General features: G+C 40.4%; 1 protein-coding gene across 1 annotated transcript in view; it reads right to left on the reverse strand.

Annotated features, from left to right (window-relative positions):
* Positions 1-26,545, reverse strand: part of MDN1 (midasin AAA ATPase 1) — a 157,133-nt gene that overhangs the window by 57,563 nt on the left and 73,025 nt on the right. Inside the window, exons 36-55 of the mRNA XM_079938869.1 lie at positions 25,106-25,314; positions 24,207-24,329; positions 22,124-22,321; positions 20,970-21,077; positions 20,421-20,609; positions 18,069-18,158; positions 17,710-17,973; positions 17,299-17,560; positions 13,730-13,889; positions 11,939-12,055; positions 10,795-11,003; positions 9,596-9,744; positions 9,033-9,244; positions 8,429-8,649; positions 7,477-7,590; positions 5,668-5,800; positions 4,529-4,644; positions 3,632-3,765; positions 512-669; positions 170-290 (exon numbers count right to left, since the gene is read on the reverse strand). Coding sequence (XP_079794995.1) covers positions 170-290; positions 512-669; positions 3,632-3,765; positions 4,529-4,644; positions 5,668-5,800; positions 7,477-7,590; positions 8,429-8,649; positions 9,033-9,244; positions 9,596-9,744; positions 10,795-11,003; positions 11,939-12,055; positions 13,730-13,889; positions 17,299-17,560; positions 17,710-17,973; positions 18,069-18,158; positions 20,421-20,609; positions 20,970-21,077; positions 22,124-22,321; positions 24,207-24,329; positions 25,106-25,314 — 3,287 coding nt within the window. The remainder of the gene's footprint in view (positions 1-169; positions 291-511; positions 670-3,631; positions 3,766-4,528; positions 4,645-5,667; positions 5,801-7,476; positions 7,591-8,428; positions 8,650-9,032; positions 9,245-9,595; positions 9,745-10,794; positions 11,004-11,938; positions 12,056-13,729; positions 13,890-17,298; positions 17,561-17,709; positions 17,974-18,068; positions 18,159-20,420; positions 20,610-20,969; positions 21,078-22,123; positions 22,322-24,206; positions 24,330-25,105; positions 25,315-26,545) is intronic.

The following is a 26,545-nucleotide window of genomic DNA, read 5'->3' on the forward strand; positions in this document are numbered from 1 at the left end:
AATAAGTAAAATGATAACATTTAACAAGTCAGTTAATAGTACTCATTGAACATCTAAGAATTAAGCTGTGCAAGCAAGGCTGAGTATAGTTGAATGGCAGTCCCCATGTTCCAGGAGAGCTGCCAAAGAGGTCAAATCTTTGTGTTTCCTGCATGCTTCCAAGTCGTACCTTAAAAGGAAACGGTCGTCCCAGAAACTTCTGTAACTTCTTTATACCCGTGAATCCACCAGTTGGGCTCCCCAAGCAATTCTGAATATGTTCTGAGACGGTCTGAACCTCTTTGTAATATCTTTAACAAAGGAGATAAAGGGCAGAAGGGAAGTAAGGAAAGGGGGAAATGCTGGATGGTAAGAACATCACTCACATTTTGTATTTGATTTACATTCACCAACAGGCCAAGGGAACAAACCAAAGTAAAGCCAAGAAGAAGCACATTTCAATTCCTAACCCTCCTCCCTTTAATGTCAATACTGTAGCTACTGACATTGTTACTCTAAATATGACTCTTACTTGTTTTCGTGGTTCATCAGGAGTTGCGGGATCTGACGAATCAAATGTTTTAAAACCCAGTGCCAGTGAAGGGCAAGCAAGGCCAGGCCTGGTGCATCCACTTTTACTGTATCGGCCACAGTCCAGAACCGGTCCCGCCACCGCACAGAACCCAAGATCTAAAAACAAAGTAAACCAAAACTGCTCACAAACATCTCCCAGTAAAGGACACGGAACACTGACTTCAATCATTAATCAATACTCAACATACACACGTTAAAGATCTAGCATCCGACTGGAGTATTTTTAGGGATTATTAAGGCAGTCAGAGGAAGCAAAGCTCTTTCCTCCTATTATTTGAAGTTCAGTTATCAGAGAAAGTGGAATTACTGGGTCATGTGGTAAGTGTACACGCAATGTTGTAAGAAACCACCAACCTGCTTGACAAAGCAGCTGCACTATTTTGTATCCCATCCAGCAGTGTAGGTGGGTTTCAGTTTGTTCCACTTCCTTGCCAATACTTGCTGCTGCTGACCGTTTTAATTTTAGCCATTCTGGTGGGTGGCACCGCACTGTGGTTTTAATTTACATTTCCTTGATAACTAATGATGTTGCAATTTTTCCAAGTTCTCATTGGGCATTCATTTATCTTCCGAGAAGCATCTATTCAAATTCTCTTGTTCATTTTAAAAAATTGGGCTGTCTTATTATTTGTCTATAAAATTTACATGTGATTTATCAACAGTGTCTCCCAGTGTTTTCCTTTTCTTAAAGCTATCTATTAAGTTCTTTATTTTGACAAAATTGAATTCATCAATTTTTTTCTTTTATGAGGAATGCCCTGAAATCTTTGCCTAGCCTCAAGCTGTGAAGATTTTCTCCTATGTTTTCTTTTAGAGGTTCATAATTTTAGCTTTTATACATAGGTCTATGATCCATTTTGAGGTAACTTTTCTATATGATGTAAGGTAGCAGGTAAAGGCTCATTTTTATTTTATTATATGGATATCTAGTTTTTCCATTACCATTTGCTGAATGAACTGCTTTCTCCATTACATTACCTTTGCATATTTGCCCCCCCGCCCCAAAACTTCACTGACCATATAAGAGGGTCTATTTCCGAAGTCTCTTTTTTGTTTCACTGGTCTATATGTCTATCCTTATGACAATAACTACTGTTTTCATTAATGTAGCTTCTTAATGCAAATCAGGTATTGTGAGTCTCCAACTTAGCTGTCCTTCTAATTATGTACTTTTACAGTAGTCTCAAGATTAGTGATTCCTTTTAGGTTTTATGATGTCAGAGCTGTTTTCATAATAATGTCACGTTATTTGCCTTTTTCACTATGTTGACATTTGCACTGATGGTACCAAAAACAGGGCCGGGGGTGGAGGGGACAAACTGTGATTGGGTGTCTGGCAAACACTGTGTGGAAAATGAATGAAGTCAACCTGTCAGTTCAAGAAAAACAGGAGAGTATTTGTTGCTGATGATAGAATTCGAACCTTCAAGTAAAACCTAGAACTTTGAAAAACTAAGAGCTTGACAACTTCCCAATACTTACAGATTTTTTCATGAGGTAACTTTTTGTGGTAATTTTTCATGAGTGTGACTTTTTAAATTTATCTATATTGAAAAATGTAATGTGTCAACACTTGGAAGATCTGATAACTCACTGAACAATACTTTCCAAATTACCAGTGCATGAGAACATACATGCAAGGCTAAAAGTCCATCCAAAATGCAAGCCAGGCCAACGGATTTTAACGCATGACAAGATCAGTGATACTTTTTCAGATTCCACATTACAAGTAACCTTTACAAAACTAACACTTGTCAACCTGTGGTATAGAATCAAAGAATATCACAGTTATGTGAAATGTTGTTAAATACTCCTCCCTTTCCAATCTCTTAGCCACATGAAATAGAGGCCAGTTTTTCTTCACAAACTTCAATCCATACAACATACTGTAAGAGACCGAATGCAGAAGCAGGTGTGAGAATCCAGGTTTCTTCTGTTAAGCCAGACATTAAAGAGACTCGCAGAAATGTAAAACAGTTCCACTCCTCTTAATTTTTCTTTTGGAAAATAGTTGTTTTTCATTAAAAATGTTATTCATATTACCACGAAATGAATTTGTTACTGTGTTTCTTAAACATATTAATAAATATTTTTTACATTTCTCAGATTTATTTCCTAAAAGTAAATATTGATACACGTAAACACATAAACAAAAGTTCTTTGAGGGTTTTGGTAACTTTTATGACCATGGGGGGGTGGGCCTTGAGACTAAAAAGTTTAAGATCTACAATTCTAGTTTAACCAGAATTACTTGAATAATCTGGATACAAGCCCAATTTAGTCCATATGTGACAATCATGTCTAAGAAGGATTAAGTGAATTAAAATATAACTGTTAAGATTCTGATGTTTATCAACAGGTGAGTGGATGAATAACATGTAGTACATACATGCAGTGGACTATTACTCGGCAATAAGAAGGAAGGAATTTTTGAGACATAAAACAATATGGATGCATCTCAAAATAATGATTTTTTTAAATATATTTTTTTCATTTTTATAGTTTTATTTTTTTGGCTGCACCACACGGCATATGGGATCTTAGTTCCCTGACCAGGGATCGAACTGAACCTGTGCCCCCTACTTTGGAAGTGTGGAGTCTTAACCACTGGACCACCAGGGAAGTCCTCAAAATGATTTTAAGGGAAAGTAGCCAGATAAAAAAGAACAATATAAAATACTAGAAAACACAACTGAGCACCAGTAACAGAAAGCAGATCAGTGGATACCTGGTTGGAGGTGGGGGGGGGGCAGGAAAAAAGAAGAGAAAACAAAGAACAAGAGGAAAAGGTCTGAGGGTGATGGATAGGTTCACTGTCAGGACTGTGGTAATGGTAGCACGGGTGGACACATGTCAAACATACAAAACTGTACACTTTATATGCGACTTACTATATGTCAGTTATAACACCATAAAGCTTTAAAATATGTGTATCTATTTAAATTCTTAAGAACTTCTCAAATAATATTGTACATGTAACAACACTGAAGTTGTTCTTGCCCCTAAGAATCTTTGTGCCAAGAAATATGTTAAGATAAAAACAGGTACATCTCCTTACCTCATTAACACTGGCATCAGACACCATCCCCTGGGAGGACTGTACCCAGAGCAGGATTAGCGCATCACAAAGTTCAAAAAAAGCAGCAAGATTGACCACGATTTCATGGGGCAGGCTGTGATAGCTCTCTGGATCTTACAGAGTTGGTATAAACAAAATAAGAATATTTGATCAGATTTAAATCTCTGGACATTTTCAAAATCAACAGTAATCTACAACTTAATGTTATTCTCAGTACAAGGGTCAATTTGAAACGTGAAAATTGAAAGCAAACCTTTGTCTATTATTAAGTTAGCAAGTTAGTCGTGCATATCTAGAGACGTTCATAACGTCTTAATTAAAAAAAAGCTTTTGTTTAAATACGATTTCTAAGTGTGTATATGACTGGATGGATAGATAACACAGACAGATCTGAGAAGATACAAACAAATATACTATTAACAGTAGCTGCTGCGAGAGGAGACTTTTTCCATTTTTATGCTTCTATATAGTTTGAATATTTTCCAAGAAATACCGTTATCTTTTCAATTTTAAAAAAAAAAGGAGGAAGGAAGAAAGAACCTATAAGCAAATGCTTATGAGCTCATACTTTTGAGCCAACAGAACAAGTTTCAAGTTCTGGCTCTGCTACTTGCTAGAGATGTGACCTTGAGCATCTCTGTGCCTCCCTTTCCTCTCTCATGAGGCTTATCTCATGGTTGCTATAAAAAGTAAATGAGATCAAGGACACGTAAAAAAGCACTTAGTCATAACTACTGAATAAGGGAAGATGTTCAAACTCGAGCTAGCAAATCAAAAGGAATCAGTACCATGGCATCAGCTGTTAAATCCCTCTCACCTTCAGCAACATTATGCAGTCAGAGGCATAAATGAAGAAAGTAAAGGTAATGTCCTTACCTTTATGGAATTCAAAGGACATTCTCAAAACACTATTTCTTAACTTTCTGCCACCAACAGAAACCAAATTTGCTTCCGTAAAAATCCGTTTTTCCCGATCAAGATATATGATTGTCCTGAAATGAGATTCCATAACATAACGAATAGTTATTGGTTAATAATACTTATTACAGCCTCTACCGGCTGAATCCTGAGAACCCTTGGAACATCAGTCTCCTTCAACCTGCCATTCCCCTCGTGCCTCTGCAAATTCTGGACTAGAGAGACGGCAGCAAGAGGGATGGCAACTGAGCTGGGGGGGAGGAAGACAGAGGGCTAGGTAGACCACCCAGTCCCTCTGTGTTGCTCTGCCATGAGATGACAAACTATGCTGTGAACTCTTAAAACTGGCCATCTCACAATTAACCTGCAGTGCTGGAAGCTACCTGGGGAGGAGGAAGGGGGAGCTGCTGGGAGGGGGGACAAGGGGGCCTCAGAGGTGCTACTACTACATTATCACATGAGTGAGCTCACTTTGTGAAAAGTCACCCAAACGATATATAATCATCATTACTGTACTTTTCTGTAATGCACGCTATACCTCAATTACAAAATTATTTTTTAAATCTATTACACTAATGGCCAATTAAAAAATATTACCGGTCATTACATTAAAGGTGAGGAAAGACCAACTTATATAACAGTTATGTAAATTTATACTATAGGTCACTATGTACGTACATCTCCAACATTGGACGGGGCAGATAGATGGCTGAGGAAAGGACATGTGAAAATGCAAGGAGCTGCTGGGAATCACACAGAAAACAGCGGAAACACAACTATCCTACGATAAAAGATTAACCATAAAACAAATTCCACCACTAATGCTTCACTAGTGTATTTATTAAAGTACCCTATTCAATTATTAAGAACCTGTCACATTCCCAGGCACCTGGACATCAGGGTCAGAATGATTTTGCTGCACATGGAGCGTGAAGGAGAGGTGGTGACAAAGCAATCATGTCTGACACCCACCACTTCTCAGGTTCAGAAAATTAAACACACATAAGACTGTCAAGTATAGCTTAGGAAAGGTATTATCTGTGAAGCCATAGTGTACAACAAGGCAAAGAGCACCCAGAACAGTAGACTTCACCTACTTGTTTGCAACAGACTCTAAAAGGACAAAGAGCTGCTCAGGCTGGTCCATTTGTGGGTCAAAGTCCATCGAATTTCTAATGATGTCCAAAGCCTGCATATTCCATCGGGGATCCAGAGGGATCACATATTCATCTGGTTTAAAAAACAAAAGGTAGAATTTTGGAGTTAAACTCCTTGCCTGGCAAATTTCAGTTGAGGATTTTCATTGTTTTACTTTGATCCCACTGAGTCCTGCCCGGGAAGAGAGGGACCAAGGAAATGGTTTCAGTCCATGGTGGTAGAAAGGTAGGGTTCAACAGCTTTTACGCTATTTCCTTTCTAAAGGCAAAATTTCTTCTAGCCCTGAAAATTCATTCCACCGTAGGATAGAAAGGTAACCTCTGCTACAGCATAAACATTCCAACAAATGTATTCATTTGCTCAGCTCCCACTTCTGGTTGGGAAAGAATCCATGGGCTTAATTACCCAATCTTTCGCCATTAACCATAAAAAAACGAACTTACATGGCAGAAAATGAATGAACACATCTCATTATTTGCTTTCAGTAAGAAAAACAACTCAAGATTATTTCCCTTAAAAACCATTTCTTTATAATCACAGGATGTGCTGCTGCTACCTCTTGCTCCTTTGGCTCAAGCTCAGTATCTCTTCTCTAAAGCAGCAGCGATCAGACTCTGACCCGCTCCAGAGGTTGAGAGCCCAGCGGAAGAGGTAAGACCAAAACGATGGGAACATTAATTTGATGGTGGCTGAGCTGGATGGGTCAGTGGAGCACTTCAAGTTTTAAAGGCATCCACCATAGAGTAGTCTAACAAATGCCTATTGTGAATAGCAAGGTACACATGGGGGCCCATATCCCAAAGTCCAGCAAGACTACACAATCCAGAGCTACACAGCTGAAAGGGAAAAAGGAAGACGAGCTAATGAGTGCCAACAGAGGGCAAGCCATGTCTGCTACAAAGGGAACCTACCACTCTACTCTAGAACTGTGTTCCCAAAGACCAAAATTCCTTCATAATTGGAAAGCCATAATTAGGTCCAGCCGCAACCTGACTACTACAGAAGTTTTCTCTATTGTTTGATTTCTGCTCAACCATTTAGCCCGTTACCTTTAGTGTACATAAGGTAATTTTAAGTATACATAAGATTATAATTATGTAAACATAAGGTTTAGCACAAAAGCATCGTGCATATTTTTTTCTAAACCAAATGGGTAGCAGTATGTTTTGATCAACATCAGATAAAGATTGAGAAATTCTGAATACCTCATTTGATTAGATGGCTCAGACGGCTACTCCTTTTATCATTATGATTTTGTTTTGTAACTTTGTATTTAAGGCTTTATAACTTCATCATTAAGGTTTTCTATTTTCTGAAGAAACTGATCCTGTACTGTTTCCCCTTCATCTCAAAATAGATCACAGTTTCTGTTAACAGTACTAGTATATCACAGAAAGTCATAAGTGAAAGGGACCCCAGAAGAATGAATTTAATTCCCATATTTTTCAAACAAAGTCAGCAGTGTGAATGATGGGCCCCAAATCAACAAGCCAGTTTGTGGCCAAGTTGGAACTGGAGCCCAGTCTTCCAACTCCTGTGTTCTTCCCACTACATTGTGTGCCATCGTCCTTTCAGAAACTGAAGAATGCATAATTTCAAAAAAAGTAGCAGAATTTGCATCTGGATACCCTGAGTCTTCTTTAGAAAAAACTGTTATAAGTGGGAGCTGTAACAGATCTTTTTCCCATGAACTCAATGGACAAGTTTCCCAGAGTGCTGAGAGCTAGAAATCAAGTCAGGTGCAGTACCTGTTACATTTGGTTGTAATATTTTGATGACATTACTGACCCCAGATGAGAGAGAATTTGAGTAAAAATTCCTAAGAGATGCAGCACTGGCTTCCAAATGAATCTGTACTGACTCTGTGGAGGAAGGAGAAGCAAATGTTAGCATCTAAAGCAGTGCCGTCCACTTGAACTTTCTGTTCTACAGCTGCTGTCACAGTAGCCATGACACACGTCACATTTTAGTGGCTACCTCTGGCTAGCAGCTATCACATAGGACACCGCAGATACAAATATTTATACAATTTTTCTCTACACGTTTAGACATCACATGTACCACACAACAATATACACATACGCTGGCTTATCTACACGTTCTCGTGCAGCAGAGACTCATGTAAACTCAATTACTTTAGTCAACAAGCTCTACCAACAAATTCCATGTCCTGTACTTTACAATCTGTACAATGTTGTTAACTGTTGCTTTTCCCTGTCTTGGAATGAAAAAAGTACAAAGAAATCAAGCATGACCACTTAGAGTATTGGAACGAAAATAAGATTAGAATCTTATGTACTTTTATGGGAAGTAAATTTAACAAAAGCAACCCTTTCTCAGATAGAACGCATGTGCAGCAGAGTAAGTACAGCAAAAAAAGCAGGATGTTCAAAAACTTAAAAGTAACATAATATAGTACATTTTCCTTCTGGATTTGATAGAAAGCTGGATGGATCCTGAAATGCTAAGGATTACGTGGAGAAAAAAAAATTTATCTCAGGGAACATCTAAGGGCAGATGTGTTCCTTAATATTTTAACAGCTATATAAGCAGTAATGCTAAGTCATAAACGTCCTGCTAGGAGCTTCCCCAGATGTAATTTTAACAGTGTAGTTGGAGAGTAAAACAACTGCTGAGTTACGAAAGCCGGGTAAGTGTACTTAAATTCCCTCATTACACAAATTAAGTTCCTCTACTCACCAAGCCCCTGTGGCACATTCTTGGCTAAATGATAAAGCCATTTAACTCTGAGCATCCAGTCTTGATTGGTTGCTCTTTCTATGAGCAATTTAACAGCCACAGCCAGAGCATCTGGTTCATCGATCCAGTAAGTATCCATTTCAACTGAATTGAATTTTAAGCTCTCCGGGTGGGAGGACTGCATAATTTTCTCTAAGTCTGGCAAAGTAAGAGGCTGAATCCTGAAATTCATTGCAATAGGCTAAGTTAGTACTAGGGTTAAATTTTCGTATTTCAAAGAACCAAGACAATAACTTTACAATGAATGTATCAAAGAGGTTAACAGGGAAAACATGAGTCCCTCCAAAGGGGGACAATTAAAGCACGTACCTATAATAAATAATAAATAGGGAGCAGTATCACAACAAACAATGGAACTGTGTGGAAAATGGCCACATAACATTCTGGTCAAATATGTTGGGTCATGACCATTACCATCAAAAAAAGAGAGAGGGAGAAAGAAAGAGAGAGAGGGAGGAAGGAAGGAAAGAAGGAAGAAAGGAAGGGAGGGAGGGAGGAGAAGTCAAGATGCCAAAGAGATACAGACGCTCAAGGCTCCACTAACCTTGCCCAGTTGCTCGTTTTCATGCTCAGCCTGTTGAGACAATATACTAAGATCTGTCCATCGCCTCGGACTTTAGAGAGATGAGAATCTTCCGTAGCAGAGAGAGCCGAGGGCAGAGAATCTGGCCACAGCCCCATGGCAATAATGGAGTTGCCCCAGGTTTCATGTGCTTGCAGAGAACAAACGTGTTTCTCCAGTAAAGCCTGCACAAGCTGGTAGGAGATAAAAACACATGGTGTACAGGCACCGAGACACAAGTGCTCTTACCAAAAACTAGCAGGGCAACAGTAGTTTTCTAGACCCCTTGTGATCCTCTCACAACACTCAGACACATTCCTCAATATACAACATTCAAGCTAAATTTCACTTTTTCTGCTGAGAGGCAAGTTTCAAAGAATATTTACATTTACGCTATTTTCCAGAAAAGTGCCTGGATACCAGATCTCTGTTAGAGCATAACTGCAGATGGCTCTCTGAGGTCATTAAAGTTGCCACCAATAAAGTTTCCTCCTATTACCTGTAATGTTATAACGTAGAAAGCTGTGTGAAACACTTCACAGTACCTTCTGGTTTGCTGGTGAAGCCTGGGAGCGGACATATGCGTTCCAGCATGCTTCAGAAAAGGCTCTGTCTAAGCTCAGCCCTCGCTGTAGGTATTGCACAATGAGTAAGGCTGTGTGAATGAGTGTTGACAACGAGGACGCTGGAGAACCTATAAAGAAGAAATAGTGCCATCCACGAGCAATAGATTCTGAAAAATCTCCAGTGAAAATGGACAAATTTCACTTTCACATCAAACTTCCACTCAAATCCACCCAGATATTTATTTTAGAAAGCCTTCCAAGTGGACTATAGGGGGCTCACTAGCACACAATGAACTTGTGGGAACATTCACATTCCTTGCCTCCTATTCCGCCCTCCTCCCCTCCTTCTCTGTCAGCAGTACCTTTTGGGGAAGTGACTAGATGACTCATTTACTAATGTGATAAAGCCTGGCCACATAGACCCTTGGATCTAAAGCTGACACACACTGAAGGGGGCAAAATGAGCATGGTGCCAAAAAGAACCATGGGCTTTGAAATCCAACAGATCTGCTTTCAAATCCCAGCTGTCATTATAAACTGTTTGGATTTGACAAGTTAATCTACCTCTCTGAGCCTTATCTGTAAAATGGAAATATACCTTGCAGAACTACTGTGAGGACTAAATAAGCAGCCAACATTGCACCTAACACAGAGTAGTTACTTAATAAGTAACATTTCATTATTTTTCATTATTGTTATTATTACTGCTCTTTCTTGTATATTTGGACATTTAGAAGAAGTAACACCTATCTGTTTTTTTTTTGTTTTTTTTGTTTTTTTTTTTCACCTATCTGTTTTAAACAACTCAAAGCTCCCTCTTTATTCAACCTTCAAGAGATTCAATGACGACCGTGAAGATTTGCAGGACAAACTTCATCAATCTCAGTGCGAAAAGCAGTACAGGTATTCCTCTGAGTGTGGGTCTCTGACTGCATGCATCAGAATTCCCCAGGAAGTTTCTTTAACATGCTGATTCCTGTGCCTCGCTCACACCTGCTGAACCCAATCTCTTGGGGAAGAAGGGTACCAAGTGCATCTACATTATTAACAGGCTTTCCTGGTAATTTCTATTTCCATGTACACTAAATGTAAGAACTCCTGAACTAGCAGTCAAATGGAATAACATGAATTTCCAGAGAAAGAAAACCCTGCAGAGGCCTAGAAGTCAAGCACCTTACCTACAACAGCACTTCGGGTCTCTGAGTGCAAAGCCAGAAGGATGTCACACACACTGCCCCCCACCAACCCAAGGCTGTGCAGTAGGACTTTCAGATCCAGGTCATCTGGGATGCTCCCATCCCCTTCTCCTGAAATGTAGATTTCAAGTCCACGATTCCTCATAGCTCGGGATATTTCTCCATGCACAGGATCCATTGAGAGAAAAAGTCTAGTAGTATAGCAATTCAAAGGAAAAAAAATCAACATCTCAGTGCAACTGACAGTGCAGCTCAGCAACAACTGGTGAGGGCAAATCATATGTGGCTCATCTTCAGGGAGCTCATCTAAGGTAACATTGCTAATTCAACGTACAGATGCTGTTTACATCTGCATTCTATCCTCTAGTTCCAAAATGCATCAATACAGCAAATCAGTTTCTCTAAACCTATTTTCCTAAGGAACTAAGTATTGTATATCCAGTGTACCTTTAGTACTGAGGACTGTAAAATTCTTACTTTCAGATATTCCCCACATCAGGCAGTGCTAATTCATCAATTATTCTCACTCACCTACAGAGAAAAGAAAAAGGAGCAGTGTCTCCAGAAACACTTAGCTTCGTAACATTTGATGTCCATCAACTTCTGCATCTAGCTGTCTGACAGCTCACACTTACCTCCAAAGCTAAACAGCTGATTGCAGCTAACCCTCCCCACCCCAAACCTGCTCCTTTGCCAGTCTCCCCTTTCTCAATGAATGGCACCCCTTTACCCAATTACTCAAGCCAAAACCTTAGATGCCATCTTTGCTTCCTCCTTTTCTTAACCCACAAGCCCATGAGCAAGTCCCACTGATCTGACAGCCCTAGTCTAAGCTATCGTCTCTCACCTGAACTGCAAAAGGCTTGTAACTGGTCTCCCTGCTTCCAGCCTTCACCACCAACCCAAGGCAGGGACCTCATCTTTCTTATTTACTGCTGTGCCCCCCAAAGCACACCAGCACCTGGCAAATGGCAGAGCCTCAGTAAATATTTGTTAAATCAATGAATGTATGAACATGCTCATGACTGAGTGTACAAATACGATACGTAAGGTGGCCCTAATGAATGGTCACCTCTGACATCAAGGCTGTCAGATTCTGAGGCACAAACTTAAGAGGCATAAATACCTGAAATTGGGATTTGGTGTTATGGTGGGAGTGGATCCATCGATGATTCCTCTCTCACTAACAGTGAGGACACCTCCAGGTTCCAGCAAAGCATTCAAACGATCCAGCACCGACGGGCTGCAATAGGGAGAATCCAAATGGGGGACAGGCTGGCGTGCCACACTGACTGCTGCCCTGGCTCAGGCCTCTCACTGCGCCTGACCCATGTCTTCCCTTCAGCACAGATCACGTCCCCGTACAGAACTGTGATTCTTCCAAGATCTCTTTTCCCATCAATGCCCATTTTCACTCCCCAAGGCACACAGCCCAGTGATTCATACACAGTAAATATACAAAATGTTTGTTGAATATATCAAGGAAAATGACAGAAAGTTCCCTGAACTAATAAAACTGTCTTCTCTTTCCCCTTCCCTCTCCCCTACTTCCCAATATTATCAAATTCATTTAAAGGTAACTGGATTGTAATTTGAAACATTCTGAAAATGCTCCAGGTAGAAAAGCCCATCACCTGACCTGTATTATGCTCACTGTACAGGCAGAATAGTCTTACACTTGCCCTTTTCCTTACTTTAGAATCAAGTGGTATACACTGAATGCACATTCACTAAATGTCTGCCCTGTGTCAGACCCTCCATTTCAAAAATCTGTACTTAAGAATGACCCTAACAGGGAATTCCCTGGCAGTCCAGTGGTTAGGACTCAGCGTTTTCACTGCCATGGGCTGGGGTTCAATCCCTGGTCAGGAAACTAAAATACCACAAACTGTGTGGCGTGGCAAAAAAAAAAAAAAAAAGAAAGAAAAGAAAAAAAAACCCTAACAAAAGGAAGCTTTCTGATATTAAATACAAAGGTGTGACTCAAAGGATGTTAGTTGGAGAAGTAATCCAATTTTGTTAGCCTTCGGTTCAGCTCAAAACTATCTGCTAGAACTAAAATATCGTAGCTAATAAACAACTACCATTGTTCACCACTGGGAGAAGTCTATAGAATATAGCTGAGGATGTGTTTCTAGCTAAGAAAACAGTGGATTAAAAATGCCAGAGCTGGGGGCTTCCCTGGTGGCGCAGTGGTTGGGAGTCTGCCTGCCGGTGCAGGGAACACGGGTTCGATCCCTGGTCCGGGAAGATCCCACATGCCGCGGAGCAACTGAGCCCGTGCACCACAACTACTGAGCCTGTGCTCTAGAGCCCGTGAGCCACAACTACTGAGCCCGCATGCTGCAACTACTGAAGCCTGCGCACCTAGAGCCCGTGCTCTGCAGCAAGAGAAGCCACCGCAATGAGAAGCCCGCTCACTGCGATGAAGAGTGGCTCCCGCTCGCTGCAACTAGAGAAGGCCTGCACGCAGCAACGAAGACCCAACACAGCCAAAATAAATAAATAAATTAAAAAAAAAAAAAAAATGCCAGAGCTGGAATTCCCTGGTGGCGCAGTGGTTGAGAATTCACTTGCCAATGCAGGGGACACGGATTCAAGCCCTGGTCCAGGAAGATCCCACATGCCGCGGAGCAACTAAGCCCGTGCGCCACAACTACTGAGCCTGAGCTCTAGAGCCTGCAAGCCACAACTACTGAGCCCATGTTCAGCAACAAGAGAAGCCACCGCAATGAGAAGCCCGCGCACTGCAACAACTGCGCACACCAATGAAGAGGGAGGGAGGGAGGGAGGGAGGGAGGAAAGAAGGAAGGAAGGGAGGAAAAACAAAACCAGAGCTTCCACCTGGGTTTCTACTTTGACAAGCATATCTCAAATTTCAATCAGACCCACTCATGATTGAATAGAAGGTCCTTACTTGCAGAAGTTAACATTGTCCATCAAAAGCCAGTCTCCAGACTTCAGGGCCCGAACCAACATGCTGTCAACCCATTCGAACGTGCCACAGCTTCGGCCACTGGCTGACTGCATAAGCTTCACACCAAAGCTTCGGAACTCTTCCACGAGTTTGGCAAACTCTGAAACGTCACAGCCACAGTATTTAATTTCAAACCAGGGCAATCAAAAACAAACAAATAGGGCTTCCCTGGTGGAGCAGTGGTTGAGAGTCCGCCTGCTGATGCAGGGGATACAGGTTCGTGCCCCGCTCCGGGAAGATCCCACATGCCGCAGAGCGGCTGGGCCTGTGAGCCATGGCCGCTGAGCCTGCGCTCTGCAACGGGAGAGGCCACAGCAGTGAGAGGCCTGCGTACCGCAAACAACAACAAACAAACAAACAAATAAAACAAAAAACTAAGAGTTTATTAAAAGAAGCTTGGAAACTTCTGGCCCAGTTCTTTAAAGTTTCATAATAGGGTAAACAAAAAGATTTTCATTTTTGTTTGAACAAAACAAGTAAGAAAATTAGGTTTGGGGATAGAAAATACTTAATGGCTTTCTGAATGAATGGCTAGATAAAGTTGACTCAAGGGTGATGGAGAAGGGAAATTATCTTTATGTGTTTTAATTTTTCAAATGCGGATGGATAATGTCTTCCACCTATTACTGCATTTATACTAAAGTGCTGTTAAGTCGGCACAATGCAATCAGTGTCATTAAACAGGGCATCCTTTGTAATGACTATATCATATACAGTAACAACCGGTATTTATTTGCTTCATAGTTTAGATAGTCCTTTCCCAGAATTTTTTCAATTGATCTTTCTTATTAGAAATTGTTTCCTTATATAAGACAGATAACCAACAAGGACCTACTGTATAGCATAGGGAACTCTACTCAATATTCTGTGATAACCTATATGAGAAAAGAATCTAAAAAAGAATGAATATATGTACATATATAACTGAATCATTTTGCTGTACAACTGAAACACCACATTGTAAATCAACTATACTCCTATAAAATAAATTAATTTTTTTAAAAAAGAAAGAGAAGAAATTGTTTCCTGACCCTTTTTCATATCATAAGGTAATACATGTTGGATTTCTGCTTCTAGCCATGAAGGAATAGTAAGGTTGAGACTTAACCTCCCAGTGTTTAGCGATTAGAAAACTGGTAAAATACATGAAACAACTGCTTTCCGATGTTGGAAAACAGCACAGGACTGTGACACCTGAGGGAAGGAGGTCCTATAATGGCCAGCTTTCTGCCTGGAAGCAACTTCTAGACTGCAAAGTGGGGAGGGGAAACTCAAACAGATCCCAAGGCCTCAATGACCTGAGGTCACAGACTTGAATTCAAGGAGGCTAGAGCAACTAGAATGAGGGGCAGGGTGCTCAAAAGGCAAGAGTTACTCAAACGGATGGTTCCAGAAATCCAGATGAGGGCTCCTGGAGTCTTTGGCTCAATAATAATCTACACGTGCACGTGAAGGCTGAAACTCCACAAGCACGAGCAAAAACTTCCAAGGAAAGGACAGTTATCGGGGAGCTGTGAGCTGAACAATTCTCAGAGTTCACACGGGGCCAAACAACACTCCAGTTCCCACCAGTCAAAGCGAAGAGACTCCACAGAACACACAGGACCTTCAGTAGAGATGCCATAGGGCCATGCCTCAAGAGTGGGGCTAATTTAACCCTACAGTAAAGGTTACTCCGGACTTGACCTTAAACAGCTTAAGTGCAAGCTTGAAAAGATAAAAATGATCCATAAGCAACTCAACTGCCTTATTCCCCCCAAAGAAAACCTCAAAAAATCAAAATGCAGCACTTAGCAACTTAAATTCAAAATGCCAGAATCTAATAAAAAATCCTAGATATATTTTCTTGCTTTAAGTCCCTAAGGGCTGCATTCTGATGTTAATAGAGCTATTATATATATGCTCAATATGTACAAAGATTTAAGATAAAATATGAAACTAGAATAGATTTTAAAAGTCATACATGTTCATCATAGGGACATTAAAAGATATAAAATTAAGAAGAAAAGACGTTTTTAACCAAAAGTAAAATAGTAGCAGACAAACTGTTTTAGACCCAGCCTCTTTCACTCTATCAATATCCCTAAGAAATGAATTACTCAATATGAAAGTCAATCCTAAATAAAAAGCAGTATTGGGATTTCCCTGGCAGTCCAGTGGTTAAGAATCTGCCTTCCAATGCGAGGGACGTGGGTTCAACCCATGGTCGGGGAACTAAGATCCCACATGCTGCAGGGTAACTAGGCCCGTGCACCGCAGCTACCGAGCCAGAGCGCTCTAGAGCCCGTGCGCCACAACGAAGAGCCCGCACCACAACGAAAGATCCCACATGCCACAACTAAGACCTGATGCAGCAAAATAAATATATAAATTAAAAAAAAAGCTCAGTATTGAGAATGGGCTGTGAGAACTTCCCTAGATATTTACATTTTAACAGACTTATGAAAGAAATCCATACACACCAGATTCCAGGCTTTGAAGTCAGAGAGGACTGGAGCCCAAACCTAGTCTAACCACTTGGTAGCAAGAAGGCATTGGGCAGGTTATTTTACCTCTGTGAGCACCTCATGTATAAAATGGGGTTCATTTTTCCTTGTAATAACGGTGTTGTTGTGAGGGTTAAAAGTAAACATATTTAACATACTGTCCACCATTCAGTAGGAATTCAAACCTCAATGGTGAGTTTTACAATACCTATCTTTTAAAAATATATAAAGTGATGTACGACTTCATTAACATATCTAATAATTAATTTGAATGAATGAGTAAAGAATTTCAAATTCAAATGGTGAGCTTGAATTGGAAAATGACAGATCAAAACAACACTGAAATCACTGTCTTAACTAAGAAAGTAAACTATCTGACCCACAGCTATGGATACAATGTTGACACAGTGGGAAGAGGGGAGTCTCATTTCTTCACCCCTAAGGAATCAACTATTCCCAAGAAATAACTGAGGAATAAACAGTTAAGAGCAGGTTTTGGAAAGGAAGACAACCTTAGTGACAGGCCTTAACCTTTAATCAATTCTCCCCTAAAGGCACGCTCATTACCATCCAAAAAGCTGCACTACAAGATGAGAGTTGTATATTTCCAGGTTAACTGAGGAATTTCCTCCACCTTCTATACAAAATAGATTCCTAGCTATCAATTTAGACTTCTGTTCTTCAGTTTGAAATACTCGATTTCTTGAGAAGTTATTAACAGGTTTAAAAAACAGGCCAACAAAAAATAAAACCAAATTTACACACAAGTCACGGTGGTTGATAACACACAGAATAAATCAAACTCAGTAACCAATTTCTTTCCTGCTTTCTCTGTTTAGGATCACCAATTCTAAATACTTTACATCAGCTTCATTTTATTTCCTAGGACAAAGATTTCCAAATTTTGATTGCTAATAATCATTAAATTCATTTTAAAAATTATGGGCATTGCATTTACAAATATATTACCTGTGGGTGGACACTAATGGTAAGTGTCTGATACACACACCCAAACACACATACCTGCCTTGGAGTATGAGTTGATTTTATTGTTGAGTCTCTGCATAAGCAGTAACACTGCTTCCAGCTTGCTGACAATCTCCATCGTGACACCTTTACCACCTTCTCCAAGACACTTGGGTTTATACGTCAGAAGGAAATGACTCCAGGCTCGCAGCACTACTTCTGCATCGTCAGCACTGACGAGGAGGCTGTCTCTTACCAGGGTCCTGACAGTGCCCTCCACCTTCTCAAGGAGCTGCCTCCACGGCCGGATGAGATCAACCTGCAATTTCCAGAGCACGTGAACCCAGCACAGCCCATGGCCAGGATCAAAGAACACTGCTACTGTAGCTACCACCAACACAGAAGACCACCAGCCAGACCACACGGTTTATTGTGTTCTGCCTGAAAATGCAGAGGCAGATCAGTTACCTGCTCAAATCCACCCAGAAGCTCCGAAGTGTCCATTGCACTGTTCATGGCCATGATCTTTAAAGTGTGACCAGTAAGGTGTGCCAGGAGCTGAACCAAGCTGGTCTTGCCCACTGAGGCTGGCCCCACGAGGATGACCATCCAGCTCATTTGTACACACTTCATAACTGACTCCAGAGACTGTAAAGACTGGTGCAGGAGCAACAGGGGCCGGCGAGTCGGGAGAGGAACGTAGCTGCCACGGGAAAGCACTGAGTAGCCCAGCTGAAAAAGACATGCCGGTGAGTTTTCACAAGTGTGCCTGCGAGTGGGAGCAGAAGCCATAGAAAACTGAAAGAGGATTATCCTCCTCTCCTCACCTGAACATCACAGGGAGTGATGTGAAACAGTCTGGTTCCCAGGTACGGGTTAGAATTTGAATTAAACACATCCTTGAATACAGCAATGACCTAAAGGAAGAAGATGATACAATCAAAACACAAATCACTCCACCAAATTCTGAGCAAAACCTTCTAGAATGAATACTAGTAAACATGAACACAATAGGAGAATGACAATATTCTGAGTCCTTATCTTTTTGAATTTTCTTATAAAAAGGACAGATTGCATTTAATTCTTCAGAATGAAACTAAACTGAAGCTTAAGAGTAATCACATAATCTCAAATTATTTTGAGATTCCAGTGAGAATATACCATAAATTAAAGCCATAGAAACTATGGTAAATCTTAAGATGAAAAATGAATTTGCTTTCGTCATTCAAGATACCACCTAGAGGTAGAAGAGAAGAGAAACATGAAGTTTATGAAGAACAATGACTGTTTCCTGAGTACCTACCATGTGCCAAACATTATATTGGGTGCTTTAACAGATTATTTCTGATCCTAATACCCATGCATAATAGGTATTTTCATTTCCATTTTATAGATATGGATTGGGGATTCATGAGAGTTACATGATTTGCCCACGGTTGGTAACTGATTTCAAATCTAAGCCTGTCTGACTCCAAAATCACTGTTACCCTTCTAAATATTTATGTAGAGAGAACAAGCAAAGTAATTTCTCTGACTGATTATTTAGTCACTTAACCCTTCCTTAGCAGCAATACTGTTAAAAACTTCCTGTTAACTGTACTTCATTTTTGCACTTCTTTTTTTTTTTTAATCTAAGAGGAGCTGAGGAGGGGAAAAGATAAGGGTGTGTAAAAAACACTAATTTAGCCCATAGCAGCCACAAAGATTCCAGCCACCCAAAATATTTACAACAAGTTGTGCGTTTCTAACAAAGCAGCAATATTCATCCTCATCAATGTATACTGAAGTCAGAAAATAAAAACAACGAAGATAAAATCATAATGAGTATCAAACACTGAGTAAAAGCCTAAAAGCAGCACAGAAGAAAATGCTCCCATCGCCTACTCCTTGGTCCAGGCGATTTCTGACCTTAGATCCCACTCTACAGCAGATCATCTCCTCTCCCTGATATTATACCAGAGTTAAAATTACAAATACTTTTATAGCCTCTCTTCTTCTATTATTACTTTACTTAGCTTCCCCCCCCCCTCAGAAAACATGTGGTCAACTACAGCAAATGAATTGGAGGAGTGATGGAAACCTTCCACACCCTACAGTGACTCATCATCTGACCAACATCAATTACCCAACACTGGCCAGTCCTGCCACAGTTAATATACTGTAACCAGTAAGTGGATGAAGAAATTAAAATACTAGCTGATGATATGTGAATTAAAATTTGTGAAGAAAAAAAAACTAACTGAACATCTTGTCCTAATATACTGAAAGCCATTTGCATGTAATAAATGAGTTGTTAACACTGGGCTAGACTCTGGATGCCACATAAAAGAGGATCTGTGCTCTTAGTAGCAGAATCAAAGTGTGTGAAAGTCACTTGTGCCATGGGCAGCCACATCTTCAGGTCAGTAAGGAGGTCACTGTTTCTAACTCACATGAATCTGTAAGTTACTTTGTTTGTAAACAACTGTGATACAGTAGAAGGAATAGCAGGCAAAGTGGAAAGGTCTGTGCTAGAGAGCTGGCTCTGCCACTTGCTGCACTGAGATTCCATGACTCTGAGCCTTGGATCTTCATCTGTAAGAGGTCATGACAGCACCTCCCACCTGCAACTGTTGTGAATTTTCCATGAACTGGACTTGAAATACCACAAAGCAATGCACACATTATTGGTTTACTAAGTTGGAAATTCTGGTGTTGTTTTCTACTTACAAAGGGATATTTTTACTTCCATTTAGATACAGAATTTCCTCTCTCTTTTCATCTATTTATCTTTTCTAGATAAAATACTTTGCAATTTGACATTTATTTAAAAGTAGAAAGCCCTCCTCTTCTACTGGTTATCACCTGTCTCCTCCTGCTTCGCACTTTTGTGCCTGGAAGGGTGATAAAGACCAAGCCTTTATTAATGGAGGGCAATACTGTTAAAGTAGGTCTGCAATCATGGGGCTTTAGATGGATAAGCAAACTGTGTCCTCCAAAGCAAACTACACTATGAGACTCTGAGACAGGTGAATGCTTAGTTTCTTCTCGTAACTTCTAAATTTCCAAGCAGCTTTACTGGGTTTGGTATTGTTAATGAGTACACCCCCCTTCTGTCCCTCAGGAAGAAATCAACAGATAATTGATTTCAGATAGAATTACAGATAGAAAGAAATGCAAAGAGCAAGTATGAAACTCACCTTTTCTTTATCTTCCTTGGTTCTCATTCTTTCACCATAGACCAAAAACACATGCTGACCAGGATCGTAACACCCAGGGGACTGGTCAACTAGCATCAACTGACACCAGCGGAAAAGGTCCCGGAGGTTGAATTCCCAGGGTCCTCCTATTTGTCCCCATTTCTTCTCGACAGTCACTTCGTGATCAATCTAAAAAGAAAATACCCTTACTGGGAAAGCATGCACCACTGCTAGGCACTGCATTAAGTACTATCAGTGTACCGTGAATGCATACATAATCCAAAACAGAGACTAAGAGGCTTGATTCAGATGTCTCCTTCTCCCAATCCAGACTTCTCAATGCCAGGAATACCCTGTAAGCATTGACAATGATACATGCAACAGAACTGAATTACTGTAACCCTCAAATGAGTAGCTTGCCTTCCACTAGAAACTTTTAGAAGTCTATGTGATTTATCTTAGTTACGGAGACTGGTAATTTAGTGTTCCATGTTGAGAAAGTGAGAAAATCAGAAAACCAAAGAACAAATAATACACGTAGGTACTTACTTGGTTGTTGAAAGCAACCATTTTTTTAACAATACTTTTGTCAATGGCTGGAAACAGAGTACTGGCAATGAACTCCATGTCTATTACTGTAAGGGGATCCACAAAGACCTAGAAAATCCAAAAATAACATGAAAAAATGACATCGTTTCTCTTTACCAAACACCAGAAATGACTACTGTGACTTACGTAAAATTTTTATTTTAACACCAAAGTAGTAATACCTCAGTAATATATATATTTCAGTTATGGAAATTTCTTTTCTTGCATTTTTAGGATACGGAATTATATAAAATCTTTGAAATATAGAGCAAAAGAGGGTTTTCTTGTTAGCTTCATTCTAGTGAATTAGAGAAAGACATGCAAGTAATTTTTTTAAGTATATTTGTAATTTTAGCTTCCTATATATTATGTAAAATGCTCTAAAAAATCCAGATGGTAGGTATATGAGCATTCATTTTAAAATTTGATCAACTTTTCAATATGTTTGAAATTTTTCATAATAAATTTCTTAAAAGATACTCAGTAAATTCTTAATTATCAAGGGATGGGGCATAAAAGAAAGCTAACATCTAGAAGTATTTCCAAGCCACTACATTAGCCAAACTTTGAAAAAAGATGTTAAAACATGTAAGCCTACGTGTACACACACACACACCTTCTGCTGCTAATGAGAATAAAGGTGATAAGAAAAGATACCAACTATTAATAGTGGCTGACTTTGGTATGGAGAATACTGGATTTTTTCTTCTTCATGGTAGTTTTTTATACTTTATTTTACTTAGATTTAAATGCATTTTCATTATAAAATAATCTTTTAATGTTCTAACAGATCACAAATACACTTGAAAAGGTCAAAGATTGGCCTTAATCTCTGAGCACAGTAATAGAATCCTCAAGATGGTGGTCATCTTACTTTCCTCCAACTGATAACATACCAGGTCCCCTGAGACCTAAGACAAAGGATTCGCAGCAGGAGAGAAGTGATTATGGGAATCAGTCACATTGATATCCAACATATAAAGATATGAAATCGAGAAGCAGATCATTACACTGAGCCTGTCTCATTCTCATAGTGGGCACCCTCATAGCTATGTGTCAGCAGTATTATTGCCACTGACATCACCTTTGGTTTCTGGGGCAACAGCAAATCTTACCTGAGTAAACCTATTTAGGAAAGACCTGGGCAAGCCCTTCCTTCCGCCTCCTTGTCTAAAAGGATTTTGACAACCAAAAATCTTCGTCTTCTCATGCAGCACTTGAAAGCTCATTCCTAACTCAGGAATATAGATTTCTCCTCGGTGGTCAAAACAAGCATTGAGTCCTTCCAAGACTGACTGCGAAGCCAGGTTAAGCTATTTGGAGAAGAAAGAGCATATACTTATTTTATATGCTGTATAGCTGCTACAAAAAGCGAAAGAATAATATGCACAAAAAGTAGTCTTATCCTCAAGGGGGAAGGAGTTCAAACAACATTGGTAACACTCTGCTTCTCAAGCTGAACTGATGTGTACTCATCCTATTATTTCATATATATGTTAGAGAAATTTGGGGTGTATAAAATAGGAATAATAAGTAAATAATAATAAGTAATAATAATTTTAAGTAAACTGAGTATGTAGGTTAAAATTTTTTAAAGCAGTTAAATTAGTCTCAAAAATAAAACTGTATCCATTATCTGCTCCTATATTGGCCTACTTTATAGATCATAGCTTACAAAAGAAACTTTCCAATACAAAGATATCTCACTTTCGCTCTGGGACTTTTTAAGGTGAAGTAAGATAGCTCTTTACATACTTAAATAAACATCCTTCCCAGCTCAAATACTGAATAAACTCTCCAAATGGGCTTCAAAGTCATGATATAAACTACATAAAGTAGATCTAACTATGCCAACAGTTTTGTGAACAACAAGAACAAACACGAGGATTTGTGCGAGCGCCAGAAATGAAAAGAGCTGAATGGAGGTCCTCAGATGCTAAGTTCAGAGCTCAGGGATGTGAAGCATGGGTGGTTTTTAGGTAACATGGAAAAATTCAACTGTGAAATGTGAATCAGTAAAATGCAAATGGGCCAAAAATCAGACTATATTAGAATTTCAAGTGTCATGCTTACATAAGCACTCAAAACACAAACTCTCCTATATACCCACATACGGGTCAAGTTCTAAAAGCTGCTCTTATGTGTGACTGCAAGGCCAGAATGCCTTGCAGTCCCTATGTGCATTTCCACAAAATATGACTATGGTCAGTAGTCTTCTAGCTTTGAAACAAGGCACTCTTTTTTTCCTGGCTGATGATTATTCTATCACATATCTTTTTCAAAAAAATCTGGGGGGAATAAAACAAAAACCAAAACCCTCCTTCTCTTTAATATCTGGTAATTAGGAAGCAGCTCAGCAGAAAAGGAATCCATCCCCCTTACTGCAGACGCAAGGGGGGTCTGAATCTAGGGAACCTGCCGAGGTCTGTGTCAAAAGTCATCTGTGGCACTTTCATCACTCAAATCATTTAAGCTACACAACTACTTGCTCACCTTTTCCGGAACTGACATTGCACATCCCGAACTAACTCAAACCCTTTGGCCACAACCTTCAATTTTTTTATTTTGTGCCTCACTTCTCCATATCTCTCTAGCTACCTGTCAGTCACAGAGATTCGACACTTATCACATATCACATGATGTGCTCTGTTTTTCTGGTCATTAATTTATCCCATGTGCACATATAGCATTGACCATTTTCTCACCATTTTTCTATGTCTCTTCCTACTATAACTTTCCCCAGCCTCTCTGCTGAAATGAGGTGGTTGGCACTATTTGTAAACTACGTTTATCTCTGAAAATAAATACAAATACAGCAAGCCTGCCAGCGACTAGAGCATATAACTAGTGAAGAGGCACTTTTTCTGGAGGCTAGCTCACGAAAGTAGGAGAGTTTGTAGGTTATATTGGGTTGGCCAAAAAGTTCATTTGGTTTTCCGTAAGATGCTACGGGAAAACCCAAACGAACTTTCTGGCCAACCCTATACATGGGGGGAGTTCTGTATATGCTTTCTGACAAGTGACTTTTCTTATTCATAAAGGAGACCACGGAGGATTCTTTTCATCAGAGAATTTGCCTTTACTAGCCAAGAGCATGATCATCCATTGCGAAGTGCCCTCAAGCCTCGAAAAATTCTGCCCCCACCCCCATTTCTCACACTTGTAGTCCCACGTTGGCACAATGGGCCGTCCTCTCACCTCATCCAACACAATCCAATGGCCTGCCTTCAAGGCTGCCAGCAAGGGGCCATCACGCCAGGCAAACTCTCCTCCCTTGCCACCTTCAACAGGTAGATCTGCTCCAAACAGGTCTGTGATGTCCTTTGAGAGGAGGAAGAAATGGAGAAAAGCCAACATTACACAGAAAATGAACTAGATCCCAAGACCCCAAACATAAAATGGTAAATACTTAGGCCTTGTACCACTTTTTAGTCTTCCCCCCAAGAGAGAACTAATCAATCCCAGAACTCTTTACCAGGAGCCCAGATATGCCCCAAGCATCTTATCATCATAACAGTCTAAGCATCTATCAACTGGAGCTCTAGATCGATAGTTCTCAACATCGGATGTACTTGGAAATAAATTGGTGACCTTAAAAAACAAAAACCACACACACCAAAAACAATGCCCAGGCCCTCCTCCCAGACCCCATCCCAGGAGATTATTTAATTTGTCATCTCTGTCCCATATTTTCATAAGATTGTTTAAAGGGTCATTTTATCTGTAATTAATATTTTTAGAAAGGACAAAAATAGAGAGGCTGTATTACAATAAAAACTGAAATGAGTGATTCCCTCTCAAAAGAGAATTACAGGGTTTCCCTGGTGGCGCAGTGGTTGAGAGTCCGCCTGCCGATGCAGGGGACACGGGTTCATGCCCCGGTCCGGGAAGATCCCACATGCCGTGGAGCGGCTGGGCCCGGGAGCCATGGCCGCTGAGCCTGCGCGTCCGGAGCCTGTGCTCCGCAACGGGAGAGGCCACAGCAGTGAGAGGCCTGCGTACCACAAAAAAAACCGAAAACCAAAACAAACAAAAAATAGATAAAAACATTACTCCCTACACCTACCCCCATCAGCTGTAGCATGACTTAAGCTTACCGTCTGCTCTGACAAGTTGATTCGGACAAGTGTGTTGCCTGAAGCCTTGGCTAAGGCTCCCACCAAGCTCGTCTTGCCCACACCAGGGGAGCCCTCCAAGAGGATAGGTTTGTTCAGTTTTGTAGCTCTTAAGAGCCTCTGGGCATTCATAGCTGTGGTGCCCGCACTGAGTGCATAGTCGGCGATATTATTCCTGTGCAAGACAGGTCCTGAAATGGAGAAAAGAAAAGCCACATATAAGCTGGACATCACCAAATCATACATATATATCAAATGGAGATTAAAAGAATCCACCAAGTAGACTGTCAGTCAGTAAAGTACCATCTGTGGTGAAAACGCTTAGTCCTATTTTGATATGTCCTCACTTTTGGTTCCATGAAATGCTTTCCAGGAAGAGCCAGCAGCATACTTTCTTCAACTGTGCCTACTACACAGATCTCGGCACTTCCTACACCTACATCTATACATACTCATAGGTCGAAACTGCAAGCATACTTCTTTCCTTTCACAACCTACACCTGGAATTACTACTACATGTACTTGTACAATTTACCTTATACTTGTATTTTCCTAAAAGTCAAGTGGAAGCTTGGTATATAAGCCCATATAAACAATTTCATCCAAGGTTTTTAGGCCACCAAGACAATTCAGGATGCATCCTTAACCCATAATACAGCTGAAGTGCAGGACTAATAACAGTCTTAGAGGGCTTAATATTTATGCCACTGTGTCTCCTGGCAGAAGCTGTTGGTACATCAGTTTGGAGGCAGTGGGGCTAAGAAAACATTTATTACCTCAGCTACGGAAGCAGAAGCAAGGACCACCCCAGTCCCAGGCCACGAGCACACAGCTCCTACACGAGAGAACTGAATACTACCATGATGGCTTGGGGAAGGGACCTAATGGTTAGATCACGGGGGAACCCCATCAGGGATGAAGACAGTACTGTTGAAGAGGGAGAGGGAAAGGGGCAATGTTCCATTCAGCCCAGAATTTGGGCTGGTTTAGTTCACCACTGAACCCCCGCTAACTGCCACTGCACCTCTACACATTCCAAGCACTCAACAATTCTTGACACAGAGAGGAAAGAAGGGACAAGAAATAGATGACTCTGCTAGAGAAGCAACGATCCGAAAAGTCCAGAGTGCCCTGGAAAGATACCTAATATAACTGCCTCATTTAAATATTTGACAAAGGCAACCTAATAAGAGCAAGGATTAGAACTGAAATCCACCTGCATTTCCTATTTAATCACTCATTTATTCATCCATTCACTCACTCAGCAGACATTCTCTGAATGCCTATGACTGCTAGGCTATGTGGCAGATGCCAGGGACAGGAAGATGAGTGACACCTGCCCTCAAGGGTTCACAAAACTGTTTTTGTAAAAGGTGATAAAGTTCTATAGTTGAAACATTATGGGCTGAATTACCACTATAG

Source organism: Stenella coeruleoalba (genome assembly GCF_951394435.1).
Source record: "Stenella coeruleoalba genome assembly, chromosome: 12".
Classification (NCBI taxonomy): domain Eukaryota; kingdom Metazoa; phylum Chordata; class Mammalia; order Artiodactyla; family Delphinidae; genus Stenella; species Stenella coeruleoalba.